Below are 18,619 nucleotides of genomic sequence, written 5' to 3' on the forward strand. Positions count from 1 at the left end.
ACCCTCGAGGGCTGAGAGAGGAAAGACTCAATCAGTGGTTGATAAGGCTTAGCAATGATAAATCACAAACAAAACTCCAGGCTTAGGAATTCACAGCACAATCTGTCATGAGTTTCCTTCCCTTCCCTCCCTCCCCAATATCTGATGAGAATTTGCCTTTTAAAATGGTCTCTGGCAGTACAAGAAACCAAGTCAGTGAGAATTGCTGAGCTGTGCCTGGCTTTTGTTAGTTTTCTTAGTGCTCTATTTTTTTTTTTATAACTGTATCTTTGTGTGTATGTGTGTCTCTGGGTATATTTATGCAAGTTTGGCTGCTAGTAGGTGATAGCAGGAGGAATTTTAAAGTTCAAAGATTTTTTTGTAATGTTAAAATGCAAAAATCTCATGTGAAAAACACCTGGTACCAGACTATCAACACTTTATAAGAGGGAGATTTGAAACCTGCCTAGGCGTCCTAGTTCCCCACTGAAGCGGACTGCAACATCCTTTAAAAAATCATTTTAGAACTGACTTCAAATAAGCAGACCTTCTCTACAGGAGGTACTTCTGCCGGGAAGAGTGCTCTCCGCATCAGATTTCCCACCAGTTCTGAGAGGCTGTAACACCTTAGTCTGCTAGCTGCATGTGTATACAGTATATAGGTATGACAGTGTAGGCCAATGCATGGGCTGGAGATACATCTTCCCACGCTGTGGCTGTGGAGGAGAAGGAGCACTGAGGTGTCAGCGTGATGGGACAACGCATTTACTGAATGCACATCTCAGCATTTGGCTGTTGTAAACCACGACATTGCTATAGGTCTGCCCAGAACACTTCTGCTTCGTCCCCTCTTCCCCTTGTTAACCAGTTAATTGATGCAAAGGGAAGATGCAGAGATCTTCAGGTCTCCCTTTGTCTAAGAATGGTATAAATAGGACTTAGCAGAGTATTCCCCCTGATTATAGCACTTATAGTCACACATGTACATTCTCTCTCTCACTTTTAGGGTACAGTGAGCAGGGGTGGAAACAGGTCCTTGTTTTGTCTCTGTCTCTGGGCACAGGAGCACCCCTGGGGACTGTGAATCCCCTCCCCAGCACCTTTTCCGTGGTGCCCCTTACAGGAAGGATGGAGGCAGATGAGTGCTATTCGCCATCTTTCATACAAACCAGTTCCCTCCATCTCTTCAGAGAGACGCTGGATGAGCAAAGCATGCATGAAAAACGTGCCTCCTGGCTGCATGTCTGCTGCCCCTCGCTTCTCAGACACGTGCACACATGGGCTCAGAATTCGGGTCAAATAATCCACATCTACCCAGTTAAGAAGCTAAAAACAAGGAAGAAAAATACTGTTAGAATGGACCAAAAAACATGGATTTGAGGGCGAAAAATGGCGAAAAATATGCCAGAGACCGCAAAAAAGCAGGAAAGAAGAAAAGAAGGTGCTTGGAGAAGATTCCACTGCACTAATCATATAGAAATTGCACACACACTGCTGTCTCGTTTGAGGGATGCATGGTAGGAGCTGCATTGAGCCTCTCGCAGAACTGTGCTTTAAAAATACATTAAAATGTTGGTTAGTGTGCTTGCGATGAAACCTGTGGGTTTTAATCTAAACATCACTGTGATCCTCCTCCTCTTCCATGACGGGGATATTTTGGGGCAGTGTTGCACTGGTTTGCTGTAGCAACTGATAGTCTGAACTGAAAAAAGCATAAATGTTCTTTCCAAACTGATGTGAGAGAGAAAACTGTTACCAGAGGGGAGCACTGAGGATCTATTTTTAATTTTTGCCTTGTTAAAAATCATTGTATGATTGTGATAGCTTGCTTTTTACATCTGTAACAATTCCTGCCCCATAAGAGCAGCAGGATTCCTCCAAGAGATGCCCAAGTATGCAGAAACGCTGACGCTAGCCTGATGCTGGTGCTAACAGTGTGCACTGCTTACTCTTATTGGACAATAACATGTACCCTGGGGTGTCTTCTGGCTTTTGATTAAGCTCCCTGGGATTCTGGCTTTGTAGATTGGCCATTGTAAATGCAGAGGCAGAAGAAAGATGCGATCGCCTCTGCTCCAAGGCCGGTACACCCACCTCTCCCGGCAGGAAGCGTTCAGATGCCCTTGATGACAATGGGCAAACAGGCAGTGTTTTTGTTTATTTTCTCATAAAGTGCTGATGAACAAATGAGGCAGAGACATTAAGAAGCTCACGCTGTGACGAGAGATTTGAGTTTATCAGCTGCTTCTTGGCAGGGTAAATTTTACATACAGTGAGAATATAAAGCGATCCCTCCCTGAGGGGTGAGACTCTGGAGTTTTATTTCATGAATAAAAGGGGAGGAGTGCTTTCCTTAGAGATTTGCTCTTTTCTTGAGTCAAGTTTGAATAATACCATTTATTTTCTCTGACCTTCTTTGGTATAATGTGATCATGAAACACATCACGGCTAGCTAGTCTATAGTTGAGGGGCAGTAGAGGACGAGAGGAAGCATCTATGGGATAAAGTACAGCCTGGGAAATACCGAGGAAGATCTTCTCTGACTAACAGGCTAAACTCTGCTATTAAACTTTGTTCATTTGATGGTCTAAGCCCTACGATGAAACGTGCTGTTCAAAACTCGGGCTGGTATCTGCTTTCACTGAAGTAATCGCACATGGCTCAAAATACTATGTACAGAACCTTGCCCAGCGAAAAGAGGCAATAATGACCCTGAGCGATCACACAGATCACATGCAGAGCTCTGTCCTGCCAAGTGGTGAGGGCTGAAGATACTGAACCTCACAGCTAGCACACACGAGTCTTCTTTTTCCTGGTACCCTTACCAGGACATCTTTATATATTTCAGCAGAGAACTCATAGTACATGGCAGCTTTGGAAAACATTTTGGAACCTACGTTGTGAAGCAAAGTGGGATCTTCCCTCCAAAGCACCTAGAGGCCAGTGGCAATGTCCACATGATCTCTTGTAAAAAGGTGATGCCATATGGCAGGAAGCCATTTATCTGGCTTCATTGCTGTAGGGAGTGAAAATTGACAGGACAATGCTATCTGCAGGGCTCACGGGGGCTGGGTCAAATCCTGCTTACCTTACTTATGTAAATAGTTCCCTGCATCTCAATAGCTCTGTGTTGTTACAAACTGTCCTGATTTGCACTTTGCAAACTGAGAGCAGAAATTGCTTCCAAACCTTCCAAATGGAGCTTTTCCCTCGAACAGAAAAAAGCTTTGTCCTGCCCAACCCAGTCATCCGCATGACTGCAGAAACCCAGGAGCGTTTCACAGGGAGTTTTCTTTTGAAGTTTGGTTGTGTAAGACAGGAGGAAAACCTTCCCTCCCAAGCATAATCCTGTAGTGTAAAATCAGCTTTATATTTATTTATTTTGACATTCAAACCGCTCCTTTTAATGCATATGTATAAGCTCTTAGGGATTTAGGTCTTCATCGCTTGGTGATTTGCCTAGTATTTCTCATAGTCCCCTATACAAGGGAACTATTTTTAAGAAACTCCGCAGTTCCAGCTTTGCTATTCCTTTACAATCGTTGGTGAAGGAAGGCTGGGATGGGCGGGGGGCATTTAAACAAAATGTTTAAGGGTGGTTTTTACAGACTCAGTGGACTCCACAACCGGGAACTCAAACCTCTTGAATTACTGCCAAGTCTTCCTCTCAGATCCATCTGAAATGACTTAGAGCTGGTGCAGGTCAGGTCTGAGCTTCGACAAGAGCCGTCCCGTGTTACCCTTAGGGAGATCCTGCCATCCTGCACCTGCCTTTGAAAAATAGAAGATCTGCATGGTGAAGAAGCACTAAAAACAATAAAGGAGGGTGCGACGGTTAGGAAATTATCCTTGAGCACAGGCTCCGTGTGTGCAATAACCTTCTCTGCTGCAGTCTTCCTGTGCAGCTGTGGCCGAGACCCCGGGAGTGCAGTCCATAAATGACAGGGGGCCCTACGACTTAATGGGATTGCCAGCCCTAATGCCCAGGAGTGTGGTGCTCAGCTCCCCCCAGCACCCCAGCTTTCACCGCCACACTTCCACCAGTGCCCACAGCTGGAAGTGGATGGAAGGGTCCCAGTCCTGGCAGCGCTGTGATGCCCACGTCTCACCCACAAGTGACCTGCAGTCACTTTCTTCCATTGCCTGACACTGTTGGAGCCCAATTCCTTAATTCCCCCTTGCTCCAGACGACACTGACTGGGGAGAGAGGGGCAGGACTCATGCATAGCCTTGGATTCAGGAACAGAGATGTGAGCTAGAAATTGATTTTGAAATGTTTTGCTTCGTTGTTTAAGTATGCAAGGATTTCTTCTGAATAAGATGCAAAATATTATCATAAGATGGAGCAATTCAGATGTGCTCATCTGGAATTAAATGCAATCTTGATTTGTTAATTTTGGCATTTGTGAGCGTGTGTGAAGCTGGAAGAAGAGGGATTCCTGCAGATCTGTGTATTGGCCTGGCAGGAGACTAAAGAAATCAAAATAGCATAAAACCTGGGATAGGATTTGGTCTGCCTAAATCCCACACTGATCCTACTTTCTTGGACTGGGTAATCTCTCTACTGAAGCCAGAAATTATAAGCATAGTGTTAGCAACCCATACCCACACTTTTAGGCCTGTCCCCCTTCCTGCAATAATCAAATTGCTAGGGAACCCCCCCAAAATAGGGTCCATGTCTGCCCCAGTCTGAAGGAGCCCCTCTGCCTGCATCCGACGGATGTGCAGCCATCCATCCGCCTGCTGAGCAGCCAGGGTGAGCGCAGCTCGCAGTGGCCCTTCAAGGCCGGGTCCTCTTCCTCCGGGCAGAGGTATCCCCCGGCTCGTGCTTCCCCTCTTGGGGGCACCCCAGCAGAGGGATGGACACCAAACCTGGCCTGAGCAGATCACCCTTTGGGCTGGCGTGCTCTCCCCGTGCAGGTGAGAGGTCCAGTTCACTGGACAGAATCTGCTTCTGGGGGTTGTCAGAGACACCCTCCTCCTGCCACAGCCTTTATAGTGAATTTAAGAGCTTACTTTCAGAGGACTAAGTCACCCCCTCCTTCTTTATATGTACAATTTCAGTGAAGTAACTATCCACATTTGGAGGACTTGATTTTACCACCGTGCAGGTAAGTTAGGCACCTAAATTAGGCAATGAAGAAGCTAAAACGTGGCAATGACTCCATCTTTTCCACCAGGTGAGGTTGTGCCACACAGAGTCCTTTGATCTCGGTAGGTCTCCTCTTTGTCTCCCCTGGGCTTCCAGTCACCTCCCTGACACACGGCGTGGCTCTGAGGGAAGGCTAGGAATGGGTTAGAGCAACTACACCCCTCCATCTCCTATCTACCTAAATGAAGAAAGTTAGTACGAGTTTGTTCCACACCTCATTGATTTACCTGCATGGATGGGGCTCAGGATTTATATTTTGGAGGTCAATTTGTTATTGACATACATTTCCAAGTATCCATAAATCCACACTTACATATAGGAGGAATATTACAATCGTACTTTGGCACCAGTTTCCACATCAGTTTAATCTTCTGTATTCATAATGATAAAGTCTAACATTTTTCAGGTCTTAAAAATTAGGCTCCAGATTAAAACATATTCCTTCTCAATGGCTTTGTCTGCATAATATAGTGCTCTTAAATCGGACACTAAGGGCTTGACTGAGTTTCCTATGCTCAGGTATAAGGTGCCATTTGAAATGCCCTGGGATACCCAGGGCATCCCCATGGGTGGACAGCTATGACAGATGATCTTCAGAAGACTTACCTCTTCCTGGAGGAGACTAGTGGGATACCCCAGGGCATCTGCAGAGGTACTAAATGCAATTTATGGACAGGTGAGTCAAGCCTGCCCCAACTTAACCTGTGTCCTCTCTGCTACAGTTTTAATTGGTTGCCGTAAAGACTTGGAAAGCTTTGGCTCCTGAGTCACTCAGCTCCCTAACTGCTTGTTTTATAAAAAGCAATTTAAAATAGAAATACAGAATGGTAGTAATTGAGGGAGCCCACTTCTACTGCTAATATGTTGGCTTAATTAAGTTACTCTGCGGAAAGGTCTATCATGGCTTGTTTTTCTAGAAAAAATGCTATGAATAATGAAGGAAAAATGTATTCAAAGGGATGAAATTTCTCAATGATAATTTATGTCATTTTCATTACGCTTTGTAACTCTTTGAAAAAAGTTCCATTGTTTGGTGTTATCAGGAATTTCAGTGGGAACTCCCTAGAGAAAGGTGCAGTTGGCTCACTAAAAAGCTTTTCATTTAAAACATTACTGTAGATGGGCCCGTACATGAGATAAGGGGGGGTGGTGGTTAAAAGGAAACAATAAAATATGCCAAAATGTTCTGAAATGATGGTGCTGAGTTGATATTATTTTTTTCATTTCCTTTTTTTTTCATCCTGCATTGTCATACAAAGAACGCGGCTCATATTTTCATCAAGTGGACAATACAGCTTCAAAGCTCTGGGAGGAAGGGAAAGTCTTTCTTCCAAACTTTTCAAAACCTATGATCTGTCAATAAAAGCAAATATGCTTACAGTAGAGTAATTAGTTGAATTTTTTTTTGCTGCAGAGACTTGCACTTTGGTTGCTTGCAGGCAGTTCCTTCTTTGGAGTCCGTACCCTGCGGAGCAACAGGAGTTTTCAGATTGGCAGAGGATGTTCCTCGTTTCAGGGAAAAACAATATGTACAATTAATGATACCTCTTCTGACCCAAACTGTTGGTCTGTGTTGTGGTGGTTTTGGTTGGTCCCTCCTTTCTATCACTTTTTTTAGACACCCATTTAGACATAAGCAGCCCATCCCCACTGCCCCAAACAAAACAAAACAGAACAAAAAAAATCTCAGCATTTTCCTGCTCAATTTTCAGCTCTAAGACAGACCCTGTAACCGTGCAGCTCAATCCCAGTCCTTGCAGGTAACTCGTATTTTAAGAGATGGTTTCTATTTTTAACCCATCCTGTTCCTTCAAGAGCCTAAATATTTTGTGCATTTACCCTGCGTAAAGGAGAGTGGATCTTACGCCCCCCATCTTCAGTTTGATTTCGCCCAAGTCTCAGCATATCTGTGTGTTACAGAGCTGGAGGGATAAAAAGAGCTTATGTTATAAATTCCCTGTTTAATGTATTCTTCAATGTATTCATCTTTTGCATTGGAATTTTCAATTCTTGGTTTCTGTTCAAGAGACTCTGCTCTTCCCCCTTGCTACCTGAAAGATTGAAGCTTAAATGCGGTGATATTAAGGTCAATGTCACTTATGCTGACAACTCAGAGAAAAAAATCCTGTGGAGTTTTCAAATTATGGCAGGCTTTGTACGATTTTACAGAAAAACAATGCAAGCAAACTACTAGTCTTTGTATTTCTGCGGTGAGAGAAGCATTTCAGTATTCTCCACCATACCTGCTCCCAGACTTGTACAAGTTAGAGCAATGCAGTTTTGGTACTACTAGCTATTATTAAAGTTACTTGCTATTTCTTGTTGCAGATGTCAGCTCTTTGAATTGATATTGCTCATGCTGGTTGTCCGCTTCAGGGTACTTTTAAAAAAATGGCATGGCTAGAAACAGTTTAGTTGTTTTCAAGGCTAAGAAATAAGAATATTCTGCTTTCCAATCTTAAAATGGTGGGTTTTGTTTGGAAAACTATCGCTCTATTATTAAAGTTATTTGCTATTTCTTGTTGCAGATGTCAGCTCTTTGAATTGATATTGCTCATGCTGGTTGTCCGCTTCAGGGTACTTTTAAAAAAATGGCATGGCTAGAAACAGTTTAGTTGTTTTCAAGGCTAAGAAATAAGAATATTCTGCTTTCCAATCTTAAAATGGTGGGTTTTGTTTGGAAAACTATCGCTCCTAACTTAAAGAATTAAATTTAAGATGTGTATTGGTCCTGAAAAAATCTGCACATTTTTTTCAAATTATAAATCTTTTGAAAAGTAGCCATGATCTGACAATTTGATCTAGGATTTATTGCCAAGGTCTCAGAAGAGTCTTTCCTCACTGAACTACCTCTGCTTCAACTCTTGCCATACGCCACCTCCACTCAGCACCTGTGTCACTTGACAGCAGGAAGCCAGGGCAGAGATTGTGCCCAGCGTACTGACTGTCAGCTCCCCAGTTTTAGGAAGTAAGACAGCAGTCTGAAGAAGTGGAAAACCACTGTTCCCCATCAAGACCAAGATTATCTCTCCTTGCCCGTGGACTCCATCCTTCCGAATAAGAAAAGGAATTTAACGCTGACTTCGTGTCTCACTACTCACATGGATTGAGTAGTGCTTAGGGGTGTCACCATATCAGCCAGCGGGAATTAATATTTGTTCATCACAAGATCCTCTGGTAGAGAAGAGAATTTCATTCCTCGGCTTTGCATTAAGATGAATGTTCATTGTACAGGTTATGCTATTTCTGAGTAAAGCAAGTCTTCCCTCCCCCGAGGTTAATATTCTCGGGGCTTTAGTTTTTCAGTATTGGTAACACTGCTTCCTTCTTAAACTCAAGAAGATAAATGTAAATGGGAAGGTCAAAGATCATTGGAAAATGCAAATTGAAAAAGCATGCTTTTTTTCCCAAATTGCCATTTTTGATCTGATTTCTCAAGGTTTCTTTTCCCCAGCTGTTTCTCGAAATAGCCCTCATCTGCATCAAAGACAGCTTCCTTGGGTGTTGCTCCCGAGAAAAGTCAAAATATTTCTTTTGCAACTTCTTTTTTTGCAAAAAAATCAGTGAGAGAGATAGAAAATGCCGAATGGGAGGGGGAAAACTGGCATTCAACCAGTGTACATGCCACAGTCTAACAACGGTCAAATAGTAGGGGTAAGTAGGAAAAACAGGAAGGGAAACAAATTCACTTTCATTAGGAGAACTGCAGGATTTCACCTGTAATACTATCTTCTTTCCCTGTGTTTGTGTAACTAACAGGCTCCATGTGAGCAAACAGCCCAGCTGATACCTCTCTTGTCGGGTGTTTGCAGCGAGGCTTTTTCTCCCTAAGTACACATCTTACATGCTAATTGATTCCACCTTCCGAGAACGGCAGGATTTCACGACGCGGCGTGTCTTCGGTGTGTGTCTATGGCACGCTGCGGGGACCCGCAAATAGCAGGGAGGAATTTTTAGAGTGCATCTAATGGCCTTTGCTTGTCATTAAGCTGATAAGTGTAAAAATCACTCTCCAGACTACTTGTGACACTTTATGTTTTTCACACGGTACTTCTGTGACATAATCATCCCCACATCATCTCCCTGCAGACACAGCCTGAAAGTCCAAGCTACAAGGCAGATCCTCTGCTCGATGGACCTCTGTGGCTTTATGTTAGCTGAAGGGTTTTGTGGTGCTAGAGGGTAACGCTCTGTCTGACTGTATTTGTGTGCTTGTATTCCATAAAATATTTTCTAAAAATATTAAATGGTGACAGCTGGAACAGTGAATTTGACATAGGACTAAGGGAATGAGCAAATCTACTGTTTATGATAAAGATGCACCTCAAATGCCTTGATTTCATGGGGCATTGAGTATATTTTTTACCGATTAAGAGAGAGATCCCTCATGTCTTTCTGATTGCACTTAAATGCCAGTACACCAGCTTTCCTATACTGGAATCTGCTTTATGACTTCATTGCAGTAATGCTAAGACAAACTATCTCTGTCTCCATCTGGCAGTGAATACTGTACTGAATATGAAGCATGGAGCTGGGTGTTCAATGGCTAGGACAGCCCTAGCAGTCTGTGGCGAGAGTGCTGGAGATCCAAGCAACGTAAGTTGCACAGGTCCAAAGAAAAAGTTAATTTGGGGGTCAGCAGTATTGACCTTGGGATCTGTCCAGTTGCATCTTTAAAATGAGAAAGAGAAAAGTAGATGGAGCACAAGATCTGGGCAGAAGTAGCAGGCTGATAGGAAAACAGAGCAATGTATTGCCGTTTACTTGAAGTTTCGTTCTCTAGTTTTATTCCACCACCGGGGCTTTTCACTCAAGACGTGACATCACTTACAACACAGGTGGAGTTGTACTGGCCATCCTTGCAGTGACTTTACTCTGGGAGATGCCCCAAGCAGCTCTAGTTCAGGCAGAGGGACATGCCAGCATGGGGGCACGACCTTAGGAGAAGGGGCAGGCCTGCGGTGCCTGAGGAGTCAGCGGGGTGAGGAGTGAGCTAGGGCTGAGCAAGGAGCAAGCAAGGAGTGAGCAAGAAGCAAGCCCCCCCCCATGCTCTCTGGGCTGGGTGCTCCTGAGCTTCTTCCTTCCTCACCCGCTGCACAGGCAGGTGTCTCCTGAAAAAGACTTTTGGATTTTTCTTTCTCTTGTCACACCTTTCTGCAATAATATCTAAGAGTTTGACAGAAGAAAAAAATAATTGTTCTGTCTTTGTTTTGAAATAAACCCCCTGTCTCTCCAATCTTTTTTTTAATTACTTAAAATGCCATGCTGTGTGCCACTCCATGCTCTTTTTTGCAGTACCTGTTCTCCCCGGACTATCAGTCAGTCATACCATAACCTAATATGATTTTTGGTCCTTTTTAAGTGATGGCTGGATTCTAAATTTTAAGCTGTTCCTTTACATTTTGCTTGCCAGTACTTTTCTCTGAAGTGCCAGCTTCCAGATTTCTCGCAAAATTCTGCTTCCCTGCTTATTAGCCCAGAAAACGTGGCCAAGTCTCAGCTGTAAATGATACTGTTATTGGGAATGCACTGCTCAAGGTGGTGAACTCAGGAGAGGGATTCTCTTTCTGTTATTTGTTTGTACAGTACCTAGCTGAAGGAGGATTTAATCCCTGCTTGGACCCGTTATACACTATCATATTAGAAGCCAGTAGTTCAATTGCTTACTCAGCCTGAACTTGTTGTTATCTGTGCAAATTGTCAGACATTGTTCAGTGTCTTATTAACTACGCCCATTAAGTCTGTATTTAATTAGCATGTGTGCTTTCTGACATAATTGCAGTAATGCTAAGATCAACTACTTCTCCATCCAGCAGTGTATACCACACCGAGCAGAGAGCACGGAGCTGGGTGTTCACTTTTGATAGCTGTAGGCAATGTGTGATTGCCTGTGGTTGCCAGTGTCCCATACACCGTGCACGTCTGTGTGCCGATCAGGCATTTGCTTCTGAAATCTTGAACTTTAGAAACAAATCAAAACGGCCCTTATGTGAATGGTGCTACTGGTCCATCAGCAGTCTTCAACCTGTGTGTGCTACATAAGGATTTTTCTTTCCTCGGCAATAGGATAATTCAATTGCTTTTCATGGCACTTTTCCTTCCTAAAGCATTATTTTTATATTTGTGAATTGGTAGACTAGGGATCTGCTCTGCTTACAGAAGAGCGCATTTTCTTTGCAGCTAGTAATGACAGTTTATTTTGTCCCTAACAATGGAGATGAGATTCTGTGATCCTGTTCAGCTGTACCATGCTCCACATCTTGCAAAGGAAAGAGCTAATTCTTTTCTAGAAATCTCCAAAAATTGTAAGCAGCCTGAAGGTCAAACTTGTGGCATGGTGTATGAAAACCAGAGTGCTAGGATTGTGCAAGTAGAAATAGCTCACAAATGGTGATAGAGCACTGGTTAAATTACAAGATTGTGTGAAAGATGAAATTTAACCTCTTGATGAGGTCACCTTGAAGTGGATGTGACCTCATCTTTTACATCATCTCCACTACGAGATAGCTTGTGTTTCTAAATGAGACTACTTATGGCCCGTCTAAAGATCAGTATGTGATTACATTTTTACCTCCAAATTTCACATGTTCGTATCTTTGATGCTGTTTGACCATCTTACTCTATGCTTGACTGATTTTGAAAGGCTCATGGAAGTCTGAAATAAGTATGTCTAAAGATTACACTTATTCTGCTGTGTCTTACTGTTTGTTGCACAAGCGAGTATAGTTTTTATTATTCATCACAGCACTGAGAAATAATGTACAATAAATACAAGGAAAATCCATCTGGAAAACTATAACCACAAAGACTAGAATAAAAATCAGAAGTTAAAATTGAACTAATCTCAGTTAAGCAAAAATTGAACTGTTTTTTTTTTTTTCTGGAATATCACATCCTAAAGCTCTTTTCTGTTCAAGAGGAGAGGAAGATTTGTTAATGTGCTTTTGGTCTTTAAAATATTCCTACTGGAGACTGTAAATTTCATTCTCTACAAGTATTTGACTGGATCAAAAGAAAGAGTAGTCAAGAAGAACAGAAACATGAGCATGTACTGAATTAACTTTTTTTTTAATTATAAAAGTTACAGCTCTGTGCTGCTGACAACGCTGAATTTCCCATTTGAGGCCTTTGGCATTGATACATTCTTGAGGAGGTAAAAACCTCTTATTTTTCATATAGCACCAAATGGTTTGTTTACATTTAAATCAGTCCTTCTTTGTCATACTTAGTTCAAGCAATTTTTCAATTTTTCACTATGTGGCTAACCAGGCACTTGAACAAGTTGGCCAGAAAGGCCATGTAATCTCTGTCCTCAAAGATATTAAAAACTGGACTAGACAAGGCTCTGAGCAACCTGATCTAATTTTCATGTTAGATCTAACTTAGGAGCTGACCCTGCTTTGAGCGGAGGACTAGATGATCTCCAGAGGCCCCTTTTAACTTAAATTATTCAATGTTTTTGTGCTTCTATGGGCTAGTTTTAACGCTCACAACAAAATATTGACAGTAGATCAACAACTGTGCTGTCAAACAAGGTATATTTGCATTCAGAAGAAGGAAGAGACTTCTTCCTAAGTTTTGTGATCATTGGAGCTAATTATTTTTTTCTTGGCTTCCTTCTGCCTTTGGAATGATTTTCAAGGTGGGATATGTTTTGTAGTTGTCTACGGCATGACAGACACTCAAGGGATCTGGAAATACACTCAGCTGTACACAAAAGGAAAATATTCTAAATATAGACTCTTCCATAGTTAAGCTCTTCCTGCTGGACTTAAATTAATCTTGTTTTAAAAAGAGAAGGATCCTGTACACTTCCCATCATCAGATCCAAGCATAAGTGCAGTTTACATAAAATGCAGAAGAGCAGAAATCCCAGTGGAGATTGGACCATTTTCTTGAGAAAACATTGCCATTTTCTAATCCAAGTTGAGCATGACACAGAGATGAAACTGTATTGTTAAGCAGCCAACGCAACTTAACAGCAACCTTGATGGTTGCCAATGTAAGCACCTGGGTAGAAAAAAATAGCCATTTCTGAATGTGGATTTGACATCAAACTATATGTTGGGTTGTATGTTTTCCACCATAGGCAGCAAGCTGCAAAATGCTGGCAGGCAAACACCCTCTCCATGGAGCCTCATGAGGTAGCAGCCATCACATGGAGCAGGGAGAAGATGGGTTGCAGATACCAGGGGATACAAGACGTCTCCTTACTTTTTAACTCTTCTCGTTTTGTTTGGGGTTTTTTGTGTTACTCATCATGTAGAACTATCTAAAGCTCAATGTTTCTAGTCCCTGTGCTGAGCTGAGGAGTCTGGCTCAGCCTCAGCTGCTGCGGTGGGCTTCGTGGTCCTCATGGGATACCCCCACATCACCGTGCTCTGACACCTAGTGGCCACGAAACAAAAAATATAGGGTTCTTTTGAGCTCTACAGCATGTATTGAACCAGCCAGTTACGTCAGTAAACTGTTCCCCTAAGAAAAATGGCACAGAGCCTTCATTTAATGAGCTGCAGAGTGTAGCTGGCCAGACTTCAAGCACATGGACGTTTCCCTAAGCAAGACATGTCACTAGGTATTTTTAAAGATAAATTCCCTGTTCAATGGGAAATATTGTCCCTGTGGAAAATGGTTAGGGAACATGAGGAAACTACACAAAAAGAAAAAAAATTCCTGAGTAAAGTTCATTCCATGTTGTGCTGTGGCACTTGGGTTTTGGGACCAGCTGGCCTCTGAGGTTGAAGACAGAACACAGTCATGTGAGAAAAGCCTGTTTCCTTTGCACTTTCCAAGATAAAAGTCTGTATCTCTGCTGGGTAAACACAACATTTGAGTCGTAGCTCTCTGCAGAATTACCTGGTAAAAAAGGAGTCACTCTACGTGGGTGCAAGTGAAGAGCTTGAATTCCCAACCCTGGAAACCAATGCTCACCATCCACTACAGATTATCACAGTGAGCACCGACCTTTTTCATGTGCCAAAAAGACACTGACTTATATGCTATGGACTCTTCATTTTGCCAGATCCATGACGAATGAATCCAACTGAGGAAAGCCTCCTGCTAATTCTGTCTTCTCCCACCCAATGCCATGCTATGGCTTAAACGCTTAAATCTGAGGCACAGTTAACACACACAGAGGCTTGTGCTATGAACATGTGAATTGAAACAACCCTTTCTAGCTCTGCTGCCATCCCATCTCATTTTAGGAGGAGCTGGGTAAGAAAAGTCTCATTCTCAGTTGTCTTTTTGCATTCCCAGATACTTTGCAAGTGAAGGCACTTTTTGAAGTATAACTTGATATAAGTCAGTCTCTTCTACTCACTAGGTTGGAAGGGGATCCGCTTCTGTATTATAAGGCTGAAAAAATTTCACATTTATCATATACATGTGTATTTTCTATGAAGAAGGCAGGTAATTCAGGAATGCATCCCAAAGAACCGTAAATCCCCAATCCTTTACTGGCCATGTGCAGAACGAGGAGGTAATAAGGAACTTTATTATTGGGCAGGAACCGATTAAAAAAGGGGTTACTAAGAATGGTTTCGTAGGATCACATTCTGATGGCTTTAGACCAGCTTTCATCCAGACGCTTTCTCCTACTCCTCTCCCTTAGCAAGTGCTGGGTTGATGAGTGACGTAGGTTTTTCTCATTTTCTGAAAGTCCCCATTGTTGCTGTCAGTCAAATCATCAATCACTTCTTCAATCCATTGGAAAAAAAAAAAAAAACAACAGATGCAGCTTAACTTAAGTTCATGTTGTATTGAGTTTGTAAATGAAATTATGATGTTTTAAAACTGACGTGTCTATTTTTCTCCTTCTTTCCTCTTCTGTTTTGTATGTGAGAGAGGATAAAAAGGTAATGTTTGCCCTTTTCTGTTCATTGTGATTCATGAGTCTTTTGTTGGGCTGGATTTCATCTTCACCTTGTGATCCCCACACATGATCCCTTCCCTACAGTTCCTCCTTTCTCTTCTGCCCTGATAAAATTAGGCTTTTAAACTCTTCTGAGCTGAAACCTTTTAAGTATTCTTTGGAGATGCTTCTGTACTGACACCAACCTTTCCTCTGCCAAGTGTATTGTCCAGCTCTCATTTCAGATGTTGAAGGGATCTTTGCGATTTCTCTCATCAGCCTCTGTACTTGCTCAGCAGTTATTTTCTTGAAAAATCTCATCTCATATCGAAGTAAGAAATGTTAAAATGATCGAACAGTTCATAGTTCTGCTGCTGCCATTCAGGTGCATAGATCTGAAGGTCCTTTTTCACGGAGCTGGGTGTGCGCCGCTGCTCCTGTTTTGCAGCCAGGGAGCATGAGGCAGAGAGTCGTGTGTCTGAGCATGCATGGAGGTGAGATCCCTGAGCTGCAGTCCTGTGCCCTGACCGCTCCCAGTGTCCCAGCCTGCCCTGAGCTAGCTTGCCCTGCTTCTGGGGAAACGAAAAGAAAAAAAAAGAAGTTGGGCAAACTATTCTCCTTGAACCTGCTCTCTGTTTTAAGATGGGTGAGGGCAAACCGTGGGCAGGTTGTCTCAATGACAGCAGCGTACCGGCTACTCTGCAGGAGCTGCTGATGCTCATGCTACGCCTCTGCAGTAAACAGGAGTAACTTGCTCTGTTTTGGGGTTGCGACAGGGAGAGGGCACGATCCTGCGGTGAGGTAGGTCGATACCCTGCCTTGGCAGTGTTTGAGAGTTAAATTTGCTTTCTCTATGTCACACCTTGCTTGGGAGTGCACGCATACCCTCAGTATGGTGCTGGCAATAGTCAGGATGTCTAGAAAATTTTCTGCATCAGGAAAATCTACTGGTGGGAATGATATGCTTAAAAAAATACGGGACTTGCCCTTTATGACAAATACCAATGATAACTTAAGACTGGGGCCAAATGACAATGAACATGAAGGGAATGTCCAGTCCAGCTACCTGCGAGAACTGCAATATCTGCAACAGCTCTTCCTTGTGAAAACAGCTGAAATAGTTTACCTAGGACAACTTCTCTTCCTCACAAGAGCTGACCGTATGGTCTATAATTCCTTTCTGGATGTGTGGAAGGTTTGCATGCCTGACTTTTTCAAGGTCAGTGGATGTTAAAGCTCATTGAGAGGGTGAGGGAGAAGCTTTGTGCAATTTTATCTTTCTCACTATCTTGCTGCTCATTTTTCATTTATCTCCGTTCTGCAAGGCAGCACCTCTCAGCACCTCCCAGGGAGCTGATCCAAGGTCTGCACCCAAGCTGTCTCCTCTATAATCCTGGTGGCCCACTGGATTCAGTTAGATAATGAGAGTAATGTTAACTCACCTTCAGCTGGGAGACCAATGCAATTCATTTTTGTGATAGTCTCAGCAAAGATGATATAGAAACATCTGAAGTAAATCAGAGTTGCACGATGCACAGAGTTAATGCATACAGTATCATCACTGTGGTTTTCCAAGGTTATCCCATTTACCTGAAATAAACATTTACATCCGAGCAAATAAAGTGTATAATGATGCTGCTAATAAATAAATAAGAGGCAGCAGGGTTCTGGGCTGCTTAATTTCTATTACAAAGGCTCATTTGAAGTGTACCTCCGAATCAAGATCAATGCACCTAACAAAATCACATCCAGAATCTAAAAGCTGATTATCTGTCTGGTTTCAGTGAAGAAAAACTCCCCCTGCTAAGCCTTCACAGAAGCTGCATCCACAAAAACAGAGCTGGTTTGAGTGCACTTTGCATTGGCTCATAGAGAGAGACATTTGCTGCAAGCTGCTCCCAGTTAGCCTTCAAGTCACTTCTTTCCATTGCTGAGACATCTTCAGAAAGCTTTTTTAGGGAATAATGCCACTTTCTTGCCCATCTTTAATTGTGACAGTCCTTCTGTTACAGTGCTTACAGACTCCATACAGTCTGTACTCTGACACTGAATATTATTTTCAAGTCTTTCAAAGATTCATAGTGGTTAAAGCCAAAAGATCCTGATGACTTTTATGCTCTGTCCTGCTTTACACAATGCAGCCATGCATCTGGCTATAGTGACAGGATTAGAAAACCCTAAAAATTATAATTCTAGCACCTTGTGTCTTTACTGAGCACTCTCTCACCCACTTCAACCTGACATTTATGCAAAGGTATTATCTTACTCAGCAGCTAGGCATGTATTTTATCACGCAAAACCACAGGTGATGCCTTCATTTTAAAGGAATTAAGGCTGTATGTTACCTTCCCAAGTCTCCATTAGCATGTGTAATAGAGCATTAGCAATTTGGAGGTGTAAGAAATTTACTGTCATATCACTGTTCTGCCATACAAATTAGATAGTTAACGAGCAGTTGGTTCTTCCTGTTGCCACAAATAATCTGGTTGTATCTTTACAGTTAGCTATTTTTTAACAGGCATTTCTAATCAACTAATAACAAGTTTATTAAAGGCAATCCTTTACAAATTCAAGGTGGCATAATTAATTGCCAAGAATGTAAAATATTAAAAGCTAATTGTTTTTTAGTGCAGCAGAAGCTCTTTCCAACTGCATTGACTCCAGGTCTTATCAAACCTGAAGCCCATGGCTCTACACAGCTCTGGCACTGTCCTACAAACTTGTCTGGCATTTCTACCAACCTGCACTAGAGGTGCCTTTTTTCAAAGCCAGCTGGTTCAATCGCTCCTGATTTAGCATCATCTGTGCGCAAAGTCAGCAGTGACTCCTGGGGCCCATTTAGGCTATTTTGTGTTTGCATGCATGTTTGTGTGTGCATGTACGTATACTATGCATGGATTATCAGTTAAATATGTATTGACATACAGGGTAGGCAATAAAAACTAAGGCTAGAGCTTAAGTCTTGTCGCTGAATTTCTCTTCCCCTCCGGTGTTCTGGTCCCTGCTGTAGTTTACTGCAGGAAGCTATACACTAATCAGCCTGTAAAACACTGCTCTGGGGGAGACGGTGATCCCAGCCACAGGCTGGGCTGATAATAGACTTGCCTCACTTGACAAAAAGATAAAAGAGTGCATTTTGTTCCTCGTTATTTCACTGTTTTTGGGAGGTGGGTTCTTTCCCTCTCTTGTTTAAACAACATAAACAATGCCAAGTGTCATGACAGGAGTGGGGAGCCTGTCGATGCAGTCCTATAATTAGAAAATTTCCACGCATGAGGCAAAAGGGGTGTCTTCAGGCCACTTCCTGACCCACTCCTCCATAGATCAAAAACCCGAGTAAGATACAGATAAGAAAATGCCCAGGAAATGAAACATGCTCCATACTGCTAATTCCCACAGCCTTATTTTTTGCTGTGGCCAGGGGCTGACTGGTGCGGCACTTCTGCCTAGGCACCTCATTGTATCATCAGCAAATCTGAAAGGGTAGCAAGGCAAAAGGCTGCTGTCTTGTTGGGGCCAAGCATTTTGTCTTCCTTCCTTTGGTCTTCTTTCTTAACCAGAGTGTAACTGTATGGACACAGCGTAACACCGTGGGAGACAACAGACTTCTTGTTGTGAAGTCCAGAATGTGCCTC

General features: G+C 42.7%; 1 protein-coding gene across 1 annotated transcript in view; it reads left to right on the plus strand.

Moving 5' to 3' along the window:
* The first annotated feature begins 5,710 nt into the window (after positions 1–5,710).
* KDR (kinase insert domain receptor) overlaps positions 5,711–18,619 on the plus strand; it is a 73,205-nt gene continuing 60,296 nt past the window's right edge. Inside the window, exon 1 of the mRNA XM_019471544.1 lies at positions 5,711–5,807. Within this exon, the coding sequence (XP_019327089.1) occupies positions 5,711–5,807 (97 nt within the window). The remainder of the gene's footprint in view (positions 5,808–18,619) is intronic.

The sequence above is a fragment of the Aptenodytes forsteri genome, unplaced genomic scaffold, assembly GCF_000699145.1.
Source record: "Aptenodytes forsteri isolate BGI_AS27 unplaced genomic scaffold, ASM69914v1 Scaffold65, whole genome shotgun sequence".
Taxonomy (NCBI): domain Eukaryota; kingdom Metazoa; phylum Chordata; class Aves; order Sphenisciformes; family Spheniscidae; genus Aptenodytes; species Aptenodytes forsteri.